At 37.5% G+C, this 24863-nt stretch overlaps 1 protein-coding gene and 1 long non-coding RNA gene across 3 annotated transcripts; one reads left to right on the plus strand and one right to left on the minus strand.

Moving 5' to 3' along the window:
- Positions 1-639: 639 nt before the first annotated feature.
- Positions 640-22283, plus strand: LOC311276078 (C-Jun-amino-terminal kinase-interacting protein 4). 2 transcript variants are annotated; one of them, XM_084385555.1, is made up of 28 exons: positions 640-782; positions 3057-3540; positions 4189-4383; positions 5086-5206; positions 5332-5402; positions 5509-5579; positions 5718-5793; positions 5913-6088; positions 7577-7839; positions 8046-8103; positions 8253-8405; positions 8771-8813; positions 8927-9054; positions 9378-9431; positions 10249-10389; positions 12520-12646; positions 12851-12934; positions 14063-14110; positions 14494-14635; positions 15920-15962; positions 19142-19222; positions 19315-19382; positions 19463-19611; positions 19700-19871; positions 20035-20148; positions 20247-20345; positions 21639-21731; positions 21853-22283. In XM_084385555.1, the coding sequence occupies exons 2-28, from the start codon at positions 3442-3444 to the stop codon at positions 21960-21962; spliced, it is 2979 nt and encodes a 992-aa protein (XP_084241681.1). In that variant the 5' UTR covers positions 640-782; positions 3057-3441; the 3' UTR covers positions 21963-22283. The 2 variants fall into 2 exon arrangements, with proteins under 2 accessions (XP_084241681.1, XP_084241682.1); XM_084385556.1 differs by having other exon boundaries at positions 5721-5793.
- Positions 22284-22865: 582 nt separating this feature from the next.
- Positions 22866-24398, minus strand: LOC311276091. Its single transcript, XR_014625034.1, has 2 exons — positions 24243-24398; positions 22866-23572 (listed from the first exon to the last, which is right to left on the minus strand). It is a non-coding gene; the product is annotated as an uncharacterized lncRNA (long non-coding RNA).
- Between the last annotated feature and the right edge of the window lie 465 nt (positions 24399-24863).

Genomic DNA, 24863 nt, shown 5'->3' on the forward strand with positions numbered 1-24863 from the left:
AGCTTGACAAAAGCAGCCAGCGTAAAAATTATAAATTGAGAATATTTCATGATTAAATATTGCATTATGTTTCATTAGTTAACATCTTACTACAATTAATTTTATATCAATTCAATAGATCATTTCAGAATTATGATATTGTTGTACGATTTTAATTGTTATATTGATCTAATATGTAATGGGCCAACAAAGTACCGTATTCGTCGAATGTGCCAATTCATATTTGTGTGTTGAGTAGATTCCAGCAGCAGAAGATCTCTTTCGATTTCCTCTGCCCTGTCATGTGTGTTGAAATCTGATAGGGTGTCGTTGCACGCTCACGCTGTCGGTGGTGGAGCGTCGCAATAAACATGAACGTAAACCTAAAAGCTGACGGTGGTAAACTCGGTCAGAATAAAAACGCTCGACCTTTGATTACCTAAAACCCCTCGGACACACACTGGAATGCGAACTATTTAGCCAGGTGTGTTTTTCTGTCCAGAAGTCACATGATAAGCCTGAGCCATCACGTGTCAACGTTCAAGTTTCAGGAAAGTTTTCATTTCTTGGGGGGAGAAAACACCTCCTATCTCCCGCCCCTTCTGCGTCATTATTGGTTCTTACTCAGCGCTGTTCTTTTTGATAGGTCCAAACTCACGTCAATCAAGGGGGTTGACGTTCTGACCACGCCTACTTCTTTAACCTGCTTTAGAGTAATTGATATCGTTTCTGAAGCGAAGGACTTGTAATTTCATCCGCATGAACTCATAGACATGGTGTCCGAGCCACAGTAACATGTAAAGGTGAGTTGATCAATTTGTTATTACCATAATAAAAGATCGTTTGGTGGTGAAATATCCCGTTGAAAAGCCAAGTGTCAATGAACAGGCACACAGCGTTCAAGGTGTTTGCCGACGTTACGCAAAGTTTATTTGACTTTCTGTTGAATATGACGTTTATGTTTGCACTTAATATTTATTAAGTAATGTTTCTTTGAGGCTGAGAGATGCGTTTGTCTTTCTGGGACTTCAAATGTGTGTTATGCATGTGTGTACAGTATGTGTCTGTGTGTGGTCGTGACAGTTCTTGCTACAAGAGCCCAATTAATATGATGTTCTTGACAGATGTTTTTATATTGTCCACTTAAATTACTTATTTGCCAGCTTATTCACCGTTTACAGTGAACCACAGACACAAAGAGTGACAACAGAAATCTGCATAAAACGTATTTACTATTTACCCATGTAAAGCATTAGATTTGGGTGAGTTACAGAAAATATGATAGTTAGTTTTTAAACTTTAAAACTACAATTAGACTTTGTTGAGCTTTATAATTAACACATGTTTTGGGGTAGTTTACTAAGAAGATGGACCATATTTATGCTTACATTTATATAAATGTATTGGAGAAACATATTTCAGATTGTGTGTTTAGTTGCACCACTTTTCAGTTCATTTAAATAGCCCTCTGTTGTGACAAATGAATGAATAAAAATACAAATATAGCTGCAAGCAGCAATTAAGGGCCAAGCACCACAGAGGCAGGACGAGGAGCTAAAAATCAAGGCCGCAAGCATCCGACTAACTGACAAAAATTACACAAGTAATTACTTTATTACCATTGCACATACTGCAATAGGTGGCACTGACACCAAATTGATCTGATGGGGTTCAGTGTTGGGTGACAATGTTTAGAATTTTTTTTTGTGTGTGAGATTTTTGGTCAAACTGTTTAGAAGCTATTAGAAAAAAAGAGCATATTTCGTGACTAACTATACAGGTATCCTCAGGTCATGGTTGTCATAACACACACCAAGTTTGGTCAGAATACGCTAAAGCGTTTCGGAGATAAAGCCATGTGTTTTTAAATACCTCCAAGGCATGGTGCCGAAGACACTTACTGAGTTTCGTAATGATACACCAGTGCGTTTGTAAAATATAGCATTTTACAGCAAAATTATAAATGGGGTAATATCATCTATTTTCAATTTCAATAGCCTCAGGTCATGGTTGTCATCGTAACACACACCAAGTATGGTTAAAACTAGGGCTGCATAATGTTATTGAGTTTATTGCGATTATGAAATCGCAAAGGCTGTGCCGCTGCGATTATTTGTTACGCGCAGCTTGTCGGTGACGTATGGCTCTGTGATCAGTAGTAAATGCTGCTCCATCTGAAAGCACTGCGTTTATAACTTGCATTTGAAAAAGCAACATACATCAAACATGAGATGCATTTATGAACCTCTTGACCAACAAAAGGCAACATTTAATAAATCAATCAAAGCGTTTCAATCTTGTGTTTATTCAGCTACAGCGATAGTATGATGCCCATAAGGATTTCCTGGAATGACGTGCGTTGTGTACTTGTGCGGCGGGGCATATTTGGAGTGTCTGCGCAAGAGCGTCCTCTGGCTTTCTGAAGGAGCAGCATTTACTGCTGATCACAGAGCCGTACTTCACTGACAAGCTGCGCATAAAGTAATCACAGCCTTTGCCAAATTGCGTGTGGTTTCATTTAGATTTATTGTGCAGCCGTAGATAAAATACATGAAAGCACTGCAGAGATATAGCCTCACGTACATTTTGGCGTATTCTTCGTCAAATTTGTTTGCATGTTATTCAAGAACGTCTTTCATGACTCAACTTGACTGTCTGAAGATGATTTTAGTCAGTTTTGCTGAAAACCGGACAAACCGTCTAGGAAGAGTTAGCCAGCCTAGGTTTTTCAGAAAATTCAAAATGGACGAATAATTTTGTTTCTAGCCTTTACGGTTCACAAGTTATTAGCATAAATGTAAGTGAAACTTTGTACAGTTGGTGGCGCTAGAGGGATTGAGTTAGAGACTCCAAAACTGCTATGGTTAATGCACGGACTGTTCTTTATCTGTGTGCCAAATTTCACAACTTTTAACCATACGATTATATGGGCTGCCATAGACTTCAAGAGTGGAAGAAGAAGAAGGTGCTTTGCCCCTAAAGATTCAATGTAATTGTGCGGTCAATATGGGGTTATAAATTGCTGTTTAAAATGGTTTAGATGTACTAACAACTTCTCTTTTCTCTCTTTTTACCAGAATGGACACCAAAATACCTCCAGACATGAACAGCGCCGACTTACCCCAATGACTTCAGTCCATCTAGTTTTTGAGAATGAATGTGAGACAGAAAACGAGAAGCATGGAAGAGGAGGAATTAACTGAAAATACCATGCGGCTTAAGAACATAGTTCTGTTTCTCAGGTAGCTATTTATAAGAGGAGGAAGATATGTTTTAGTAGCTGTCACTAACACACTACCACTATTTTCATGCTTGATTTGGTAGAGTTTCTGAAACCATTTTAAGGTAGTGAAAACAGTGTGATAAAAAAGAAAGAGGTTTGGGTACAACAGCAAGGCCGAGTGTAGATTCAAAACATAGTCATATTTAAAAAGCCAATCAGAGAACAAGGAGCCGTGAAACATGGATTTTGGTGAAAGTACTCTTTGTGGAAGTGGAGACCTGGAACTGGATCCAGATATCGTGAGCGAGGAAGCGGGGAAACTCTACTCTGAGCTACAGGTAACCAATCAAGAGTGCCCACCTTAACACACTCACCAATCAAAATAACTTTAAAGTCAGCATGAAACGGAAGTTGCAATAGTCTTTTCTTCCATATTGTGATGTATATCCGAGTGAAACGGCTTCTCGAATAAGAAAAGAATATAGGACGGGACTTGATTTGGGGAATTGACCAGGAATTGATCGGATGGTTATGGTTTGCTATTGGCCGATCTCATGTGAGTGACAGATTGTCCCGCCCTCACGCTGAAAAACACGTCTTCAGGGAAGAGATGTCACTGCAAGTGGAGGGGAAGTCATTTTAGTTAAAGATTATGAGGGCACATGAATTTGTTAAAAAATAATAATGTGCACAGATTTATAATAAACACTGGAATATACCACAAATACTCGATTTCATGGGGACTTTAAAGCTTTAGAGGATATTTTAAGCATTTGCCCCTCACTCAAGCATATAAAACAGAAGTTCAGAGCAGATGCTGACTTTTCATAAGGGAAGTCAACCATCGTATTTTTTCCTTTACAAGCATAAGTCATAAGTACTGCTCTTCCTGTGAGTGCAACTGCCCACTAAGATAAGGGGAAAAACCACCAAAAACATCACAAGCAAACAAATACAGTTCAAACTGTTTTTTTTTTTCTTTGTAGTCAGTGGTGGAGACTCATGGCGCTGGAGTGGTGGAGTCTCTGCTGCCCATCCTCGTCTGGGTTCTGGAAGGGCTGGCGAGCTGCAGGGCTCAGCTGAGAGAGAGAGAGCACGAGGCAGAGAAGGAGAAAGGAGAGAGTGAAGAACTGCTGCAGAGATATCAGAGGGAGAAAACACTGAGGAGAGAGAGCCAGGAGGTGAGAGACAATCTGTGTGATGAAATGAAGGTCTTTTGTCAATTGCCTTTTTTGATTTTCAGAAATGTTAAAGTCCCCCTGTAGTCAATAATCTTAGACCTTAAAACACACCAAAATGACATATTTAAATGTTTTTTCATTAAAAATAATAATATTCATGCCTTAAAATAGCTCGAATATAACTCTACACCCTTGCCTCATTTAGTAAACGCGGTTCTATGAATATGCAAATTAGCCCCGCCTCCACTCACTCACACCAGCTCAGAGATCCACTCGTTGACGATCACACGTTGACGTGATTGGTTACAAGGTAGTTTGTGATGTCAGAGACACCAGCGATTTCAAACTGCATTGTTGAGACTGTCTTTGGTTCACTGCAGTTTTAAAGTCCCCCTGTGGTGAAAATCAAGTTTTTAATGTTGTTTATATGTCTGTGGTGTTTATAAGTCAGCACCATTGCTGAGTATTTTCTCCTTAAACCTTCAGTGAACCAAAGACAGTCTCAAAAACGCAGTTATAAATTGCCACTGCTGTCACCTGTCGGTCAATATATATGCTAAATATATTTATGTCATCATATTTGATGGGATTAAATGTAATTATTTTTCAATTTCTTTATATAAAACTTTTTGTAATGAGGGGAAATTGTACCTTTTCAATTTAAACGCCTTTAAAACATCAAACCTTTCTGTATACCGTCAGCGCTATCTGGAGTTGGATGACCAGTTTGAGCAAGAGAGGAGAGCAATGCGTGCGAGAGAAAAGGAGAGAGAAAAGAGAGAAAGAGAACTGGAGAAGAAAGCCAGAGAACAAGCTGACCAATGTGAGTCTCTCCTAATTAAACCTGGCACCTTTCTGCCCTCCCTCTCTCTCTGTCTGTCCCAGACTGTTTATACACATGATGTATATAAATGTTTTAAATATATGACCGAAGTCTTTTCCGTGTAGTGATGGCTTTGGAGGAGCAGAAAGCAAATCTGACCCGAGAACTAAACTCAATCAAACACACACATAACAAGGTCCGTCACCGCTTAAGTCTGTGCGTCCGTTTTAGTTTTTGCTTTTTGGTTACTTTACATTTCTATTTCTTAACCTTTTTTTTTAATCCTCTCTTTTAAAATCCAGTTAGTACAACTGACACATCGAGATCTGCTGGAAAAGAAAAAGGAGTGGGAGAGTGAAGCCTCCACTTTCAGGTAACACTTCCCCTTTTTTGACAGGTAATGGAAGCCCACAATTTGGTACATGTTCCTTGTAAAAAAATAAAATAAAAAAAAACTATAACTTTCGCTGCATTTGAGTAGTTGGAAATGATCACTGTGTTGTCATGTCAGCAGGAATCATGTGCACGGCAAACATTCAGAAGCTGTTTCTACACAAAGCCAAACAGAAACCACCTGCACTCCAGAGGTCATTTTATTTTAAATTTAGTGGATAGACACTTAACAATTATATTTACATTAATTGCTGGAATAAAACAATAAATATCTTGATTTTCACAAAGCATCTCTTTTATACCACTCTTTCAGCAACATGGTCCTAAAGCTGGCTTTGGCCCTGATTCCACCGTGTCAGAAACTACCATTACCAACGACAGCAACACCACTGATGCTGAGGTCAACCATAACAATGAGCAATCCTTTGTCAGTGACATCATAAGCTCCACCCCTGAGCTGGCCCATTTGGAGGGCTTTATTGAAACAAGGTACAGTCATTTATAAGGAGAGAGTGTATTATACTGTATCTGTACCAGTTTTGATGATATTGAATATATATATTCTGTATACTTAAATATATATATATATATTCTGTTATATTAAAGAAAATAAATGCTTTTAATTAAGCAAAAGTAACAGTAACTGTTCTTTGAACTTTATATTAATCAAGGAATCCTGAAAAAAGATTATCTATTTTTATTAAAAGTATTAAGCATTAAAGGGATAGTTCACTTTGAAATTAATTTTTGATATGTTTTAGCTTACCTCAAGGGCATCCAAGATGTAGGTGTCTTTGTTTCCGCAGTAGTTTCAATTTTGATATTTTTAGGTCAAACCGTTCTTGTCTGTCAGTCATATAATGCAGGTCGATGGTCACTGTCTCAAAACACAAGCACAGAGTCCAAATTAAAACAATTCCCCATCGTCCAAATGAAACAATTCCCCATCATAAGTACACATTGATGGCCTAAGACACGAAACGAGCGGTTTGTGTGAGAAAACGAACAATATTTATATCGTTGTTATCTCTTGAAAACAGCACACGTCCAAATGATCTGACGCGCAGACGGGTATAGATATATACATAGATGTCGCCTTGGCTACGGTTTCGTTCCAATGAACTGCAGTAGCGAAGGCGACATCTAGTGTATACATCTATACCCGCCAGCGGGCAGTGACCATCGACCTGCATTATATGACTGACAGACAAGAACGGTTTGACCTAAAAATATCAAAATTGAAACTACTGCGGAAACAAAGACACCTACATCTTGGATGCCCTTGAGGTAAGCTAAAACATACCAAAATTTTATTTCAAAGTGAACTATCCCTTTAAGCAACTGTTTTCAACACTGATGATAATAAGAAATGTTTCTTGAGCAGCAAATCTTCTTATTAGAATGATTTCTGAAGGATCATGTGACACTGAAGACTGGTGTAATGGCTGCTGAAAAGGAATAAAGGACATTTTAAAATACATGTTTTTAAAATGTATTTATATTTTTAATTGTAATAATATTTCACAATATTACTGTTTTTGTTTGTTGTTGTTGTTGTTTTTTGCTATATTTTTTTTATCAAATAAATGCAGCCTTGGTGAAAATAAGAGACTTCTTTCAAAAAGTGGGTGTCTCAGTCAAGTCAGAAGCTTGCTTTCTGTGTTTGTTTTCTGTCATGCACTTGTCTTTTTGTCTTGCTGAATTCAGGAAGTGAGTGGGAGTTTGTTTATCTGTTAATGCGTGCAACATCCTGTGGATGCTCTATTATTTTATTTATTTTTAAGTCAAGTTAGATGATTTTTTGTTGTTGTCATTCTGCATGGCAGAGGAAAATAAATAAATAGTCTTATCAGTTTGGTTAATATTGATAATATTTGATTGCATTTCTCATATACCCATAATTAATCTATTTCCCTTAAACATCTGTTCTCTTTCTGTCATCTTTTCTGTTCCTCTGTCTCTCTTCGCTCTTTCCAGCTCCCCTGTTTGTTCGAAGACCGCGACCTCTGGACTAAACTCTAGTTTGTTTGAGGAGATGAAACATGGCCGGGAGGATAAGAAAGAGGTAGATGAAGACCAGAAGGTGAAAGATGGAGGAAAATCACAGGAGGAGGAAGAGATGGACAGCGACTCTGATTGCTTGGAGTGGGACTTGAGGAATACAGAGTCTGTGTTTTCAGAGTTATCTGAACTCAGCAGGGAATATGTGGAAAACGTCGACCAAGGGGCCAGCGTCAGAGGTACACGTATGATCATGTGTTTAATCTGCGTGTGTGTGTGTGTGTGTGTTAGAAGAAATTTACATTTGAAAGAAGGAACAGGCAAAAGCATAAAATTCCCATCAACTGCAATCCAATGCAAAAGCAAATTAGGCTGGCGTGTACAATAATGGAGCAGTTGTGCATGTGTGTGGTTAAATCTTTTTGCATTTGTGTTTCGTTTGCAGATAGCACAGACCAGTTCGAGCAGATTCTTTTTCAGTATGAGGAACTAAAACACACTCAGTAAGATTTTTTTTATATATATGTCAATCTTTTTATTGTCAAAGTTGAGGTTTGAATGAGGCTCTGAATCTCTGATTGTGATCCATGTGTGTTAACCATAACCACAAACGTCATCCATCCATCCATCCCTGTCTTTGTCTCTGTCTCAGTGAAATGGTGGATACTGCTCGTAAGGCCCTTATATCCCGTGTTGAGGAGCTGACCAATGAAAGATCTGCCCTGAATTTGGAACTCGCTTCTTGCCTTGAAACCATCACTCGGCTGGAAGGGAAAACCAAGGAGATGGAGGAGGAAAGCAAGCGGTAAAACGAATTATTGATTCTCAAAACCTGAAATTTATCATAACTTAATTTAGAATGAGCAGTTTACCGAATACTTAACCAAGCAGTTCTTTAAAACGGTGGGAATGATACCGTTTAAAGTCATATACATAAAATGACGCTGCTTAGTATTTTCAGGAAAGGAACAAAGCATGATAAACATTTCATATAGGATTGCAATTAGGAAAATAATATATGTACTGTCATTTAATAGTTTAAGGTCAGAAAGATACACATAAAAAAACATACTGACCCCAGACTTTTGAAGTGTGGATTAATAGGCAACAGTTTTTGTTTTGCTTTTTTGGATATTTATTTATGAAATAGCTTTTTATATTTCACAACAGGTTACGAAAAGAGCTAGAGACAGTCCAGTCGGAGGACCCTGATGTAAGTCTTTATCAAAGATTTCAGGTGCAAGGCGCAGAATGTTCATGGAATGTGAAAACACAATCAATAAAACATTGCCTAATATCTGCCTCATTCTCTTTTGTTCGCCTCAGGCCTCGCTGCCTACCTCCCTCCGTCGCTTCTCTCGTTCTGAAATGGCCCGGGTCGTCATGGAGAAAAACCAGTACAAAGAGCGACTGTTTGAACTGCAGGAATCTCTGCGGCGCTCTCAGACTCTAAGGTGTGTTTAACGTCCTCTCCCAGGATGCATATCTTCATCTTTAACAGAAACGTTCACCTGTCATTCAGAACTGTAAAGTGAGGAACAGGTCTGTTAACCTTCATCACAAGTGGTGCGTTGTGAGCATGAATAATGCAACTAATCGTGTGGCTTGACTACTGTATAGATTTTCATTTTTGAATAAATCCATTATATATCTACCCAGACCTTCGAGCACATTAAAAATCATGAATGGCCCTATCATTGTGTCAGTGACTTCTACACAGGCAAACACAGAACGTGTGAAAATGTAGTTAAACTAATTTGTTTATGTTGTCCTCTAGAGTTACCAAAGAAGAGCGCCCTCCTGTGGAAGGGAAGGGTAGTGTCTGGAGCAGGTGAGGATACTGTATTTACCTGTACAACCAGTACCTAACAGCAGTGTTTGGGAAAGTTACTTTTAAAAGTAATGCAACTAATTACGTTACTTAGTTACTTTTTATGAAGAGTAATGCGTTACATTACTTTTTCTCACCTGGACTGGGCTTGCATGATTGTTTTTTAATAACAACAAAAAAAGTTCTATTTTTGGCAAATGTTAAGGCCCTTTCACACCAAAAGTGAAATGAATACGCCTCAGGCCTGTACAGTAACGGGCGCTGCTCAAACAAACCTTTCAGCTGCTGTTCTGGATTAAAGAACAATAGGATACAGGAGAAGGAAGTTCAACACTCTTATTTCTAAATCTAATCTAAAGTAATTTTTGCTTATTAGTATGGTTGAATTAGATCATTGAAGGTCAGAAGCAAAGACATTGGTTAATAAAGTGAGATTGAATACATAAAGTATATTTGTGTAATTTAATATAGTCAATTATAAAAGTTTTGCGTAACATTCCGAGATTGCATTTTACTGTTTTTATTCATTTTGAGCAATACTGAATGTTTTTGTGCAAGTGAGGCGAGTAAATGCATGTTCACATTTAGTCTAGACCTAAAACAACCATCAACGCCTCCTAACTAGCGTTACTTATTTGAAAAAATAACTTTGACATTTTTCTGTAAATTGAAAAAGTAATGCGTTTACTTTACTAGTTACTTGGAAAAAGTAATCTGATTACGTAACTCAAATTACTTGTAATGAGTTACCCCCAGTACTGCCTAACAGTCAGTTTGTGCATTGTATTTCCTTCTCTAAACCCTTTTTTTCTTGCAGGTTTAATCGTTTTCTAGGTTTGACAAAGGGTCAGTTAGCACCAGCCACAGCTTTAGCATTAGCCATCTCTCCCACGCCAGCGCCTGCACAAACACCAGTGGGGTCTCCACAGCAACTCTCCACGAGACCGCCCCAAACAGAGTGAGTCCTCTTGCATTGGCAGTTTCAAATACCTCCTAATTGATCGTCTACCTGCTAATGTATTATAAGTGATACATGATAGCATGAATTTCAGGTCTCTAAGACTATTCGTTCATCAACAAATGAATTGTAGATCATTCACATTTGTGTCCAGAATAAGGAAAAGGATTTTTTTATTTTTTTATTTTTTTATTTTTTTAAAAATCTAGATCTAGAAGTTCCAAAGTAATATGATTATGTTTTTTGGGAGGCGCAATACATGAACTATTGTACAACCTGAGCTAACCTTTCCTTCTTATAAAAAAAGTCATTAGCTGATATTTTAAGAAACTTGTTGATACAGTCCTGACGCTGTCTGCATTTCCTGCTTTATACATTTTCTTTCTGCTTGTTGGTTACACCATATGACTTTGATGGTCACTCTGCCTGACTTGATATTTTTCGAATATTAATAATCAGTGAAGCATTTTTATTTAAACACTGCTTTTTTCTTTTTTCTTTTTTTTTGCTGTTACATTTCACCCTGCAAGCGAAAAAAAAATCTGAGATTAAAAACATGACAATCACAGAAGAGATATATTCAAGTCATTGAATGTGTGAATTGCATTTTAATGTTCGTTTCAATCAATTTTATATATATCTGTATGAATATAAATGTCATCGACTCAAACATACATTACCATTCAAAGGTTTTGTGTTGGTAAGATTTGTTAATGTTTTTGTAAGAAGTCTCTTATACTCACAGAGGCTGCATTTATTTGATCATAATACACCAAAAACAGTAATATAATGAAATATTGTTACAATTTAAAACAACTGTTTTCTTATTTTAATATATTTTAAAATGTCATTTATTCCTGTGATGTCAAAGCTGAATTTTCAGCATCATTACTCCAGTCTTCAGAGTTATATAATCCTTCAAAAATCATTCTAATGTTGTATCATTAATATTTTTGTGTAAACTGTGATTAAAAAAAAGTCAGGAATCTGTGATGAATAGAAAGTTCAAAAGAACAGCATTTATTTTAAATATCAAAAGTTAAATATCATATTATAAATGGACACTTTTGATCAATTTAATGCAAGATTACCAAATAAAGTTATGTATTTCTTTAATAAAAGAAAATATAATTGACCCCAAATTTTGAACAGTTGTGTGTATGTACTTAAAGGGATAGTTCACTTTGAAATTAATTTTTGATATGTTTTAGCTTACCTCAAGGGCATCCAAGATGTAGGTGTCTTTGTTTCTGCAGTAGTTTCAATTTTGATATTTTTAGGTCAAAACGTTCTTGTCTGTCAGTCATATAATGCAGGTCTATGGTCACTGTCTCAAAACACAAGCACAGAGTCCAAATTAAAACAATTCCCCACGTCCAAATGAAACAATTCCCCATCATAAGTACACATTGATGGCCCAAGACACGAAACGAGCGGTTTGTGTGAGAAAACGAACATTATTTATATCGTTGTTATCTCTTGAAAACAGCACACGTCCAAATGATCTGATGGCGCGGGCGGGTATAGATATATACATAGATGTCGCCTTGGCTACGGTTTCGTTCCAATGAACTGCAGTAGCGAAGGCGACATCTAGTGTATACATCTATACCCGTCAGCGGGCGGGTATAGATATATACACTAGATGTTGCTTGGCTACGGTTTCGTTCCAATGAACTGCAGTAGCCAAGGCGACATCTATGTATATATCTATACCCGCCCGTGCCGTCAGATCATTTGGACGTGTGCTGTTTTCAAGAGATAACAACGATATAAATACTGTTCATTTTCTCACACAAACCGCTCGTTTCGTGTCTTGGGCCATCAATGTGTACTTATGATGGGGAATTGTTTCATTTGGACGTGGGGAATTGTTTTAATTTGGACTCTGTGCTTGTGTTTTGAGACAGTGACCATAGACCTGCATTATATGACTGACAGACAAGAACGGTTTGACCTAAAAATATCAAACTTGAAACTACTGCGGAAACAAAGACACCTACATCTTGGATGCCCTTGAGGTAAGCTAAAACATATCAAAAATTAATTTCAAAGTGAACTATCCCTTTAATATAACTTCGATTACTTAGTGTGTTGTTTTTTTGTTTTATTATTTTATTTTTTGCGCAGGACTTCTCCTTCTCCCAGGTTGAGGAAAAGAGAGTTGTACAGGGAGATTCGTTCTCATGTGTGGGGTACCCTGGGTAAAAAACAGCTCCATGGATGGAGCATGCCTCTCGCTGTCACAAACATACAGGTAAACACACACACACATTATTCTTTAATTCAGTTGGTATGTATAGAAACAGATGGACTATAGCTGCCCCCACCCCAAGTGTGACTTGCGAGTCTACTAATTGGGTATATGTCTACAAATATGGCACTCTCCACAATACTCCTTAACTAAACTCCTCTCAGTATGTAAATGAATCTGTTTGTTGTGTGTGTTGATGTGGAGCAGGACTCTGAAGCCCCTCCTGAGCCCAAAGACGTGCCCGTCCTCATCCAGCTGAGACTGCTGGACCAGAGAGATGCTACAGCGAAAGTGAGGCTCACTCTTCACTCATTCAGTCTTAGTTTAGTCTTATCCATATAATATTATTGTATTTATTATTATTTTGTAAGCATATTGCACAGTTGTGCTTGGAGTCAATTGTTTTACTTGTGAAACATGCCATTGTCCAGACATCATTTTTGACCAGGCTGTCATTCAAAGAAATAATAATTGTACTAAATATTAGTTATTGATTATGTTGCAGTAAATGTATGATTTTTCCTTTTTTTTATGCATTTCTTTTTTGCATAGGACCTGTAGCTGTTGTTTTTTGTTTTTTTTGCCAAATCATTTTGTCAGATAAACAGCTTGACCAAATTTAGGATTTTGTTCTTCCCTCATATTTACAATATTTTCTTCATATTTTAATGGTTTAAATTTTAATGAAACTTATCATTAAAAACAAATATCCCCTCTGGACATCACTGGCCACTACTGTATATTTTATTATATTTTAGCTTTATTAAAATACTGATTACTGGTAACAGCGTTTAGCGCACCACCTACATACAGAAAGAATACTGATTCAAATATTTAATTCAATATTAAGGTGCGTATTCATCATGTCTCACACAATTCAGCATTGCGTTAACTGGTTTAGACGATCCCTCACTCTGTGGTGAAATAATCGAGTATGTTAACCAATCGCTGCTCAGATCGGCTTGGGTTGGATTAGAACTTCTTGTTCCATTGATTTTGGAAAAATCTTTACACAGTAATCATCAGAATATCTCTTCTTCTGTCTCTGAACATCTCCAGATTTGAAAACTCCTTGCAGACACTCATTTTAAGTAATGTTTAGTCAACTAGATGACTACAGCACATTGAAAACATACATAAGCGGAAATAAACGAGTACCATTTCAAAACGGAAGTGCGTCCCGAAGCTCAATGCAAGTCGTCCATTCAGATTAATTTAGGATATGGTCAGTAATGCTATAACTGTGTCTCAGGTTGAATATATTATTTTTAAGGTGCGTCACCATTTTGTCACGTCACTATAATCGACGTTTTCCACTTTCCTCTGCTGTGTGTCTAGTCCTTCACTGATTTTTGCCCGTTGAGAGCAAGGGTCTGGGATTTACAAGATGTGAATTTATACACTTTTTATTTTTTGCAGCTCACATGTGCTGTTGCGGTTCCTCCAGAGATATCAGGAGAGCAGACGGTATGTTCAAAAAAACATCACAATCTTTTACAGCTGATTTACATGTACATGGTTTCCACATCTTCATTTGCATGATTTTTATAGTCATTTGTAATTAGTGGATAAATGATTTCATACACATTACACTCATAAAGAGCTATTTCTCGCTGATTAAGTATTTTAGAGACTGGAGTAACTAGAGTTAAATGGGGGGAGGAGGTTTGAGTGGAAATCCCAGTTTTAAAGTTCCCTAACATTTTCAGGTTTTTATGAATGTGAGAACCTTGTATTACAGAGCAGGTTCTTGTACAAAAATGCATTTAATCACCACCTTCATCTAATTACCATGTTGCATCATGTCAGTCATTGTTGTAAACATTTCACACCCCGCCTCCCATCCTCAGTGTTCTGTGTGGGCCGTCACTGGACCTGCTTCCAGCAGTGATGTCACTGTGATTGACCCGGCTCGCTCCAATACCATTCTGGATCAGTTCAGCCTTCCACCCACGTCCCCTGCATTATGCATCTGTGTTGTGCCCCCTACTGGTCAGTCTGAATTTACACTGGTGTTCACACCTGGACAGTTCTGAAGTCAGGGATGTAAGGTGCTTTACTTGAGGATTACTGAAACTGAATGCAAAATTTTCATTAGGGTCGGTAAGATATATTTAAAAATGTTTTTAAAAGAAGTCTCTTATGCTAACCAAGGCTGCAATTATTTAATCAAAAATACAGTAAAAACGATAATGTTGTGAAATATTATTACAATTAAAATGATCTGCTTCCTATTTTAAAATGTAATTTATTCCAATGATGCAAAGCTGAATTTTCAGCATCATTACCCCAGTCTTCAGTGTCACATGATCCTTCAGAAATCATTCTAATATGATGATTTTGTGCTCAAGAAACATTTATTATTGTTATCAATGTTAAAAACATAAAATATAGTAAAAAAAGAAAATCAGTATTCTTTGATGAATAGAAAGTTCAAATGAGAGCATTTATTTGAAATATAAATTTTATGTAACAGTGCAAAAGTCTTTACTGTCGTCCTAAATGCGTCCTTTCCGAATAAAAGTGTTATTTTATTACTGAGCCCAAACTTTTGAACAGCAGTGTACAAATTTTCAAGGTCATTGTGACTTAAATCAAAATCTTATTTGGTCTTTCTTACTGCGTTACCAATCAATTAATTTTACTTGTATGTAAAACAGCCAGTGAAATCAATTAGACTGTAAAATATAATTGACCACAGCAGGGGTCAGTGGTCCTCGTTTAGAGACCACAACATAGTATTTAACCTGAAGTAATACAGTAACTTTATATGCATTTAGTTAGTAACCATAATTGGAATAAAATCGACAATTAATCTATAGTATTAACAAATTCTAATTTTAATTACATTTATTGTCTGAAAGACATACAAAGTCTGGACTTCTGAGAAAACTGTTTGCAACAGGTTGCTTTACAAAGTTTATGTGTTACTTAAATGGCAAATTTATCCTCAGCTTCCTGATTTCAACTGTCTGATTTAATTACACTTTCCTTTTAAATACGTAAGAACAGTTATTTTGTGGCTAATTTATTTTCAACTTTTTAGCTAGATGTTTCTTTGATGCTTTTTCTACACTTTACATAGAATTACTATACTTTTTACACCCCTGTCTGAAATTAATAGTTTCATATTTTCATGACATTTATCTGCGTTATTAACCTTTCATGGCATATCGCTTAAAATTGTATTCATATTTACTGCTCTTGCAGTTGGATATTGTTAGAATGAGGGAGTGTTGGTGAGTTGTACTGATGAAGTGTTAACTCTTGTGTTAGGAGACACTGCAGGAACTGTGTGGATTGGAACACAGGATGGAGGGTGAGGGCATCTCATTCTGATTCATTTGATCTTATTTTAGTATAGTGGTTTTGTTTAAATCTCTAATATTTAGTATTAAAGTTTCATACATAGCTCCTTTTATGGATATAAATAGAAAAATAAAGCTATTACTTTTCAAAGCAACTGGAAACGATTTTCACATGGTCGATAATGAAACGAGCAACAACAAAAAAACACCCAGAACATCTAGCATTTTCTTAAAGGAACACTCCGACTTTTTGGGACTTTAGCTTATTCACAGTATCCCCCAGAGTTAGATAAGTCCATACATACCTTTTTCATTTCTGTGCGTTCTGTAAGTGTTATTTGACGCACCTACCGCTAGCCTAGCTTAGCACAAAGACTGGATGTAAATGGATAATGGTAGCATACTAATCCCAATAAGTGACAAAATAATGCAAACATTTTCCTATTTACATGTTGTGATCTGTATAGTCACAGCGTGTACAAATAACAAGGCTATATGAGACAGAGACCATTTTTAATCGTATAAATACTGGGAATTATATTCTCACTGGGCGTAGGAGCACAGCTAACGTTACTTGGGCGGAGTGATTAGCGCAGCACACGAGACGCCCTGTGGTGAGGAGCAGAGAGTTCGCTCAGAGTTGGAGTAATAGAGAGTTTGCTCAGAGTTGGAGTAATAGAGAGTTTGCTCAGAGTTGGAGTAATAGAGAGTTTGCTCAGAGTTGGAGTAATAGAGAGTTTGCTCAGAGTTGGAGTAATAGAGAGTTTGCTCAGAGTTGGAGTAATAGAGAGTTTGCTCAGAGAGTTTGCTCAGAGTTGGAGAGTTGGAGTAATAGAGAGTTTGCTCAGAGTTGGAGTAATAGAGAGTTCGCTCAGAGTTGGAGTAATAGAGAGTTCGCTCAGAGTTGGAGTAATAGAGAGTTTGCTCAGAGTTGGAGTAATAGAGAGTTCGCTCAGAGTTGGAGTAATAGAGTCAGTAATTACTAGATAGTAAATTTATAGTTTACAATCATGGGTGTTCGCTGTATTGTAAAGAGCTGCGACAATAAACAGGGGAGACCAGGTAATACTATGATGTTTCATAGAATTCCAACCAAAAACGCTGACCTGATGAATCGATGGCTACTTGTTCTGGGTATAGATCCAAACACACCTGTAAACATCATCAAGAAGTATTTCGTTTGCTCTGAACATTTTACTATAGACGACTATTTTGAAAAAATGCAAGTTGCCACACGGACCATGAAACGTGTGCTAAAGGATGCAGCCATCCCATCGATAATAAAGACAGGACAAATTGGATCACCTGTTGCTAACATTAGCCATACTGTAACAGTGCCATGCTGTAATGTAACCTTAGTAGTGACACTATTACGTGAATAGGGGCTCCGTGTATCCCCTTTATTGTTGTTATTGTGTTGTCATGAACACACTGTATCGCTCAATAACAAATGAGTGGCGCTAAATGTAACTCTCAGGACTGTAACATTCAACTTGCTAATGAACAGCTTCCAAAGTTTGTAACTCCTCGTCTGTGTATTCTGGCTCAAAACTATATGGTTCGGGATCTTGGTTTGATACACAGTAAAATTCCTCTGACAATTCCTCAAAGTCTGACAGCCATGATCACGAGTCACGTTCGCTACTAGCTAGTTAGTCACGTTTGTTTTGTTTACGGAACCATCAACAGGGCGTCTCGTGTGCTGCGCTAATCACTCCGCCCAAGTAACGTTAGCTGTGCTCCTACGCCTAGTGAGAATATAGTTCCCAGTATTTATACGATTAAAAATGGTCTCTGTCTCATATAGCCTTGTTATTTGTACACGCTGTGACTATACAGATCACAACATGTAAATAGGAAAATGTTTGCATTATTTTGTCACTTATTGGGATTAGTATGCTACCATTATCCATTTACATCCAGTCTTTGTGCTAAGCTAGGCTAGCGGTGGGTGCGTCAAATAACACTTACAGAACGCACAGAAATGAAAAAGGTATGTATGGACTTATCTAACTCTGGGGGATACTGTGAATAAGCTAAAGTCCCAAAAAGTCGGAGTGTTCCTTTAAAGCTACACTTTTTTTTTTTTTTCTTTTTTTTTGAAAAGAGGGAAATTTAAATAATGAGCAAGTATATCATAAAACCATCTTCCAAACCATGTTTTTGCCTTACCGTAAATCACTATGGTAAGTCTAATAATTATTTATATGTTAGAGTTGTCAGGACAGATTTATTGGGAATCTGCATACTTTCATGAATCGTCCGTGTTTTTACGACATATCTGTAAATAAAGGAAAGAAGGTATGCAGTGAACTGAACTTCTAGCCGAAAATAGTTTGCAAGCAAAAAGTGAAAGCGGCAGACCCCGCAATAAAACATGAATCAGCATACTTTACATAGCATCACATTTGCTGTGCATTGACTAGGTTCACAAACAATGTATATGTTGGTAATTATGCCAATCTCTAAACAACTTACTACTTTGTTTTGTTTGCCCATAAATAGCCCAGGCAAGTTATAATAGCTTCCACCATTTTGTGAAACGAATAACAGTCATTATGTCTAATGTCAGCGTTGCCAATCTTTTGTAAGGTTATTTTAAAATAATTGATTACCGGTACAAGTCCAAAAAACACAACAACTGCATGCTCATAAGACATATTTTTCAGATATCCGTCTTTCGTTATTGGGAGATTTTGATCATGAGATTTGCACTAATAAGGCAATCACCTGTTAACCATGAGCACAGCGGTGTGTGTCAAGCCATCGGACTCATCCGTGCAGAATAGCAGATCACGTAATGACCAAAACAATGTTCCAGCGCAAGTAACTTGTAGTTTTATGCTTCAACCACTAGAGGCCCAAAAGTATGGAAGATTGTTTTCTACCATGGAATATATAATAATATCTAACAATTCAGACTTTTTTTCTCGGAATTGTGAAATAGAAACTCTTACTTCTGACAGAATTGCATGATATAAACTCACAATTGCGAGCTACAAAAATCAGAATTGCCAAAAAGTCCGAATTATGCGAGAAAAAATTTCACAATTACCTTGAAACAAACTTCCATAATAAGGTACATATAGTAGCTTTTTTAAAAAAAAGAAGTGAAATCTAGCTGTCTCAGCTGTTGCTTTAGGCAATATAGCATTAGGATGTGTCATCATCTGATGTTGCCCTCTTGCAGAGTGCTGATTCACTCATCCTCCAGCTCCAGACGCCGCTGTCTGCAGTCTGCCAGTCTCTCTGAGGGGGTGCACTCTCTGACGTCAGTATCTTCACAGTGACTCTCATTTATTGTTATCTATGATGTAATTGGAATGCCAGAGGTTCCTGATTGAATTCCTTCTGTGTGTAAAGGTATTCTCAGGGCGAGGTGATCGCTGGCTTGGCCAATGGGACGCTTGCATTCTTCACCCACAATTCAGGTGTGTTTGTGGTTTCATCTGTTTGGGTGTGTTATTTAGATGTGAATTGTACTTACGGCTTGTAATGATCATATTTCTAGGCATCTGGAATCTCCAGTCTCAAGAGGAGCTTTCTCTCGGCACACCACCTTTGCAGCCCATTCGCTGTTGCCTGGCTAAGGAGGGGTGTCTTTGGGTGGGATACTGGAATAAAGTTTACATGATCAGTACAAAGAATCGGAAAGTAGAGGTTGGTCACGAATGGAAATGGTGTTGTTCATTGTTCATCTTGTGCTTCTCAACCCTCACCCTCATCCTGACTCTTTCTGTCCATTTAGAAATCGTTCACAGTGTCTGAGCGATGTGAGCAGCAGGTGCGTTTTCTGTGCGCAGCAGGAAGTGGAGTTTGGGCTTCCTGCCGTTTGGATCCCATACTTAGGCTTTTTGATTGGACAACTGGCCGTCCACTACAGGAAGTAGATTTATCATCCATAGTGACTAAAGCTTTAGGTATTTGAATTGTATTTATTCATTGATATGGATATTTTATGGAATCTTACATGCTCGGCTGTCATGTTTTTTAGATATGCTGTACGCTACCATTAAAACATTTGAGGTCAAAAAGATTTTTCATTCTTTTCTTCTTTTTTTTTTACTTCTCTCCATCTGACAGGTTCTGCGTTCCTGTCTCTGTCTCCTCTTCAGATCACAGCCTTGTCTGTGGTCAGCGGGCGGCTGTGGGTGGGCACAGGAAGGGGTGCAATCTTCTCAGCTCCCCTGTCACTCAGTAAGTGTTTTTTCCTACTAAAATAAACTTTTCTTGAGTGGTTTTGAATTATACAACTTCTACATTGTTTGAATTTCCATTGTTTTGTTTTTTTGTAGGTTCAGAGTCCTGCTCTATACCATATTGCTCTCTTGCATCAGCTCAGCTCTGTTATCATGGCCACCGACAAGCAGTTAAATTCATTATTTCTGCTCCAGGTTCGAAACTTGTTTACTTGCAGTAAAGCTGTGTGTCCACCAAAACCTTTTTTTTCCTGAGGCTTGCCTATTTTTCAATGGGAGCGCCGTGTTTTTTAAAACAGCAGCAGTGTGACGAGGCGCCAAGAGTGTCCAACTTTGGGTAAAACGCAGCACTGTCACTTTTTATCCAGCCATCCAATCTCAATGGAGAATGGGCGGGACAAATGCAACACCGACCAACCGTCACATTCTGCTTGTACAACGATAACAAATGACAACAACAAGCACATCTCTTCATCCAAAACTAGTGGCAGAGTAAGTGCGTTACATTCTGTAGACTTTTTTTTAAAATTCAGAAACAAACTCAGATACTAGTAACAGTTCGCGGATATACCCGTATCCACACATATAGAGTCTCGACTGAATAAAATGCTTCGCCACCGATGTGCCCTCAAGGCTAAGAACGCTTTGGTGGACACATGGCCTTGCTCTGGCACTAGTTTTGGATGAAGAGATGTGCTTTTTGTTGTCATGATGAGTGCTGCGTTTTACCCATAGTTGAACATTATCAACTCTCAGGGACCGGTGGCCAAACCAAGTGGCAACCTTCCGGTCTCTCTTGAATCCAACACGGAAGTGAGTTCAACTGCAATTCATCGACTGGCTGCTAGAGACAGGCTGCAAAAGAGAGTCAATCCCATATACTCCCTATGTTAATATACCCAACTTTACAGCAGAAAAAAAACATGTTTACAGCCTTGTACAAAAAGTGGTTTTGGTCTGTAATGCTTATTTTTCCCTTCATGAAAACTGTGAGGGGGGTAAAAAAATGTTTTTATTACTCATCGGTTTAAATTATATTTAGCCTTAAAGTTCTGCATAATTAAGGGCGTGGCCTCTTGAGTGACAGGTGGATTGTTGCTGCTGTCACTACTAGCCATTTGTCTGCTGTCTGTTAGCCGTCACCTCAGCTAACCCCGCCTCTTTGCCCATTTTCGCTTATCTGGAAGTGATGCACGGCCAAGATGGCGATGGCCGGCTCCGCCCACTTTGGGCTTCAAAAATGCTCTTCAGAAACCTATGGGTGTCCATATATTTTTTTACAGTCTATGGTAAAAACCCCAGAGCACCGAGCCTATTCACGCTGCTGCCGTTTAAAAAACGTGGCGCTCCCATTGAAAACAATGGGAAAAAATGCTTTGGTGAACTAAGAGTAGATGGAAGACCAGTATTGACACCAGTTTTGTGTGTAATATTTACAATAGCATATTTTTAACCACTTTGTTTCTTTTTGACCTTTAATCAATGCAGGCTGCCGTAGTTCCTCCAGTTCAGCAGATGGCGCTGCTACTACCTCTCTGCTCATTCTCAGTGGAGGGGAAGGATATATCAACTTCCGAATTGGTGCGGCTTTCCTCTTGGCACAATTATTATATCACAGCTTTATGTATTTCTTTTATTCTTCCATTGAGAATGTTTTATAAAGATGAGATAAGTATATAATTCAATATTTTTTCCTCTTTAGGAGATGATGGAAGTGATGGGGCCAGTGAGAGTGTCCTACAGAGATCAGAGCGAAGTCACATGATTATTTGGCAGAGCCCCACCCCCTCCGTCCCAAGCCCCGCCCTCTGAAAGCACTTCAGCTGTTCACTCAAACTGTAGCGCACTACATCGTACAATGCATTACAGTTCTTCTGTCCCCCTTCTGTAGACGCTCCCAAAGGGAAGCCTGAAGTCAAAGTAAAGCAGTAACGTAAAAGAAATGTTATAATGTAACACTCATTCTGCACTTTTATTTGAATTTTTTTGGGGTGAACTGACTTTAATAGGCATTGTCTTTTTTTATATTCCATAACAGCTTAACTGGCTCCTCTCCAGTGTGCCTTATTTTGTGTTTTCAAAGTCTGCCCTGTATTTGGCCAGTGTTTTTTTTTTTTTTTTTTTTTTACAAAATCATCCTAAAATACTGGAACAAAGACTGGTTGTGACTGTGACGCTTGGCCAGATATTATTACTATATTTTTTATTTCTTTTTAATTTCAAATCAAGGGGAGTGATGTATTTAAACCAATATGCTGTTGGTCATGACATGCAGTACTCTGAAAAATACTCAGTATTGGTTGCTTGTCATGTGCATTAGATCAATTGTAAAATTTGCACACACAAAACAATGACAAGAAACTGACCTAGATTGACACACTACCTACATTTTGACTGTCCCTTTTTTTTCATAAACAAATTAGGTTTGGTGTTGAGGGTGAGGTTTTATTTTTAATTGTATTATTATTGGTTGTTGGTTTCTAAGTTATTTGTTGTGAAATGAATGGAGGCTTCTGTATGGCAAATTTTGCAGTATTTTCTGAATGAGGAAACATGTGGCTCTGCCTATTTAATGAGAGAGAGAAAGAGACTAAATGTTTAGTTAACTGGAAAACGTTTCATATTGTAATATGGAACTTTGTAAATAAATACATGTTCTCTATAGTTTAGAAGTCTGAAAAGTGTTTCTGTATTGTTAAAATAAAGCACCAAAGCTGCATGTATAATTTTAATTCATGAACATTTTTATCAGTGTTTTGAATTTGATCAAATTTCATGTTTTGTACACAAGAAGATATAAAGTTTTACAGCAAAAAAAAGAAATACAGTTGAAATAGAAAAACAGTAGAAACAGTTTTCGCTGTCCTAAATAGCGTACAAAAATATAAACCTTTTCATCATTGCACTACAGTACAGGTTCTATAAAATGACTGTAATTTCATAGTAGTCGTAAACACCACATTGTAACAAATCTGTCAACCTTCAGATTCTTTTCCTCCTCTTCCAACTGAGATTTTAGCCTAAATTTTGGTATCCCAGCCCTGTGTATGTGCTCTCTGCCATGCCCAGGGGTCAGAGGTCAGGATGTGCGATGGTCGCGGTGGGGTCTCCGTATGCGGCGACTGAGGCTGCGAGCGAACCGCTCCACGGCATTGTGTTTGTCTGTCAGCTCCTTCTCTGATATTAAACCATCAATGTTCCCACTGTACCACATGACCCAAGCCCCCATAGACATCAGCACCAGCAGAGCTCCAGAATACACCAACAGATCACCAAAGTCACGACCACCGATTTCAAGCGGGACGAAGATGCCGATCAAGAGGATAGAAACACCGAAGAGATCCATGAGGACTGCGAACACCAGGAGAAACTTACAGTGGGTCAGTCCAACGTGGTCAGTACCAGACATGGTGACATGTAGCCTATATCAGAAATGGAAAGAAAAAAGATGCAAAAATCTGCGTATATATTAAAGAATAATCTTAAAAAATTATCACTATTCTAGTAGGAACACATTTAATTTGGCTAAGGTTTTAAGATATAAAAAAATATATATTCCAAGTATGCACTCTTTACCTGAAGGAACTTATTTTATTTTACATCAATATATATCTTAAAGTAAAGCACTATAGATAATAAAACAAGATATCTTGGTAACACTTTACAATAAGGTTCATTAGTTAATGTATTAACTAACATGAACTAAAACTGAGCAATACATTTGTTAGAGTAGGCCTATTTATTCATCTTTGTTAATGTTAGCGAATTAAAATACAGCTGTTCATGTTAGTTCACAGTGCATTAACTAACGTTAACAAATACAACCTTTGATTTTAACAATGTAGTAAATATTGAAATTAATATGAACTAAAGATGAATAAATGCTGTAAAAGTATTGTTCATTATTAGTTCATGTTAACTAAGGTAGTTAACTAATGAAGCTTATTGTAAAGTGTTACCGATATCTTTTATGTGAGAAGAAATGGGGTGGAAAACCTGTTGCACCTGAATTCAACTGTTAATAATCGACCACTGCTTTCCAAAAAAATAAAACCGACTAGCCTACTAAATAACGATTATCATTCTACTTACCTTTTATCGCGGAAATGATGTTCGTTTGCAAAAACTGCCAAGGAAGACTCTCATTTAGATTATAAACATTTTGGTGGTTTGTGTTTTTCCGGGTTTCTTCACCTGCGCTCCAAATAGCTTCGACGTCACGTACAGGTGATGTCACATGACAAGCTCGCTCTCTAGCGCTTTAACAGCCATTTTATAGACTACGCGTTTCATAATTTAGTTTTATGCTTATTATAGCTTAGGAAAATATTTTAATTGCGTTTTAAATTAATTAATAATTCTTTAAATACTATCTATCTATCTATCTATCTATCTATCTATCTATCTATCTATCTATCTATCTATCTATCTATCTATCTATCGGCTTTGTGTGTGCGTGTGTGTCTGTGTGTTCCTGCAGTTTGTTACGTCATTCATTCATCGATTAATGGGGGTGTGACGTGTGACGCTATTTGGGTTGTTTTACGTGGTTTCAGTGTAAACACCATACCGATTAGTCATTTCCAGAAAGCTAGAACAATGTTATTCGAAACTAAACCAAAACCATTAACGTAACTTGAGGAAGCAACAGTGAATCTCAAGTTTTACTTTCAGATTTAGACTCTAATTTAGGCTATATGACCACAAAATGAT

This window comes from Rutilus rutilus, assembly GCF_951802725.1.
Source record: "Rutilus rutilus genome assembly, chromosome: 17".
NCBI lineage: Eukaryota > Metazoa > Chordata > Actinopteri > Cypriniformes > Leuciscidae > Rutilus > Rutilus rutilus.

Bases quoted from the DNA above. Each gene is read 5' to 3' on its own strand.
- LOC311276078 (XM_084385555.1), top strand. From the start codon at position 3,442: ATGGATTTTGGTGAAAGTACTCTTTGTGGAAGTGGAGACCTGGAACTG. The intron at 14,111-14,493 runs GTATGTTCAAAA...TCCCATCCTCAG, and splicing joins AGATATCAGGAGAGCAGACG to TGTTCTGTGTGGGCCGTCAC. The intron at 19,223-19,314 runs GTCAGTATCTTC...CTGTGTGTAAAG, and splicing joins GAGGGGGTGCACTCTCTGAC to GTATTCTCAGGGCGAGGTGA.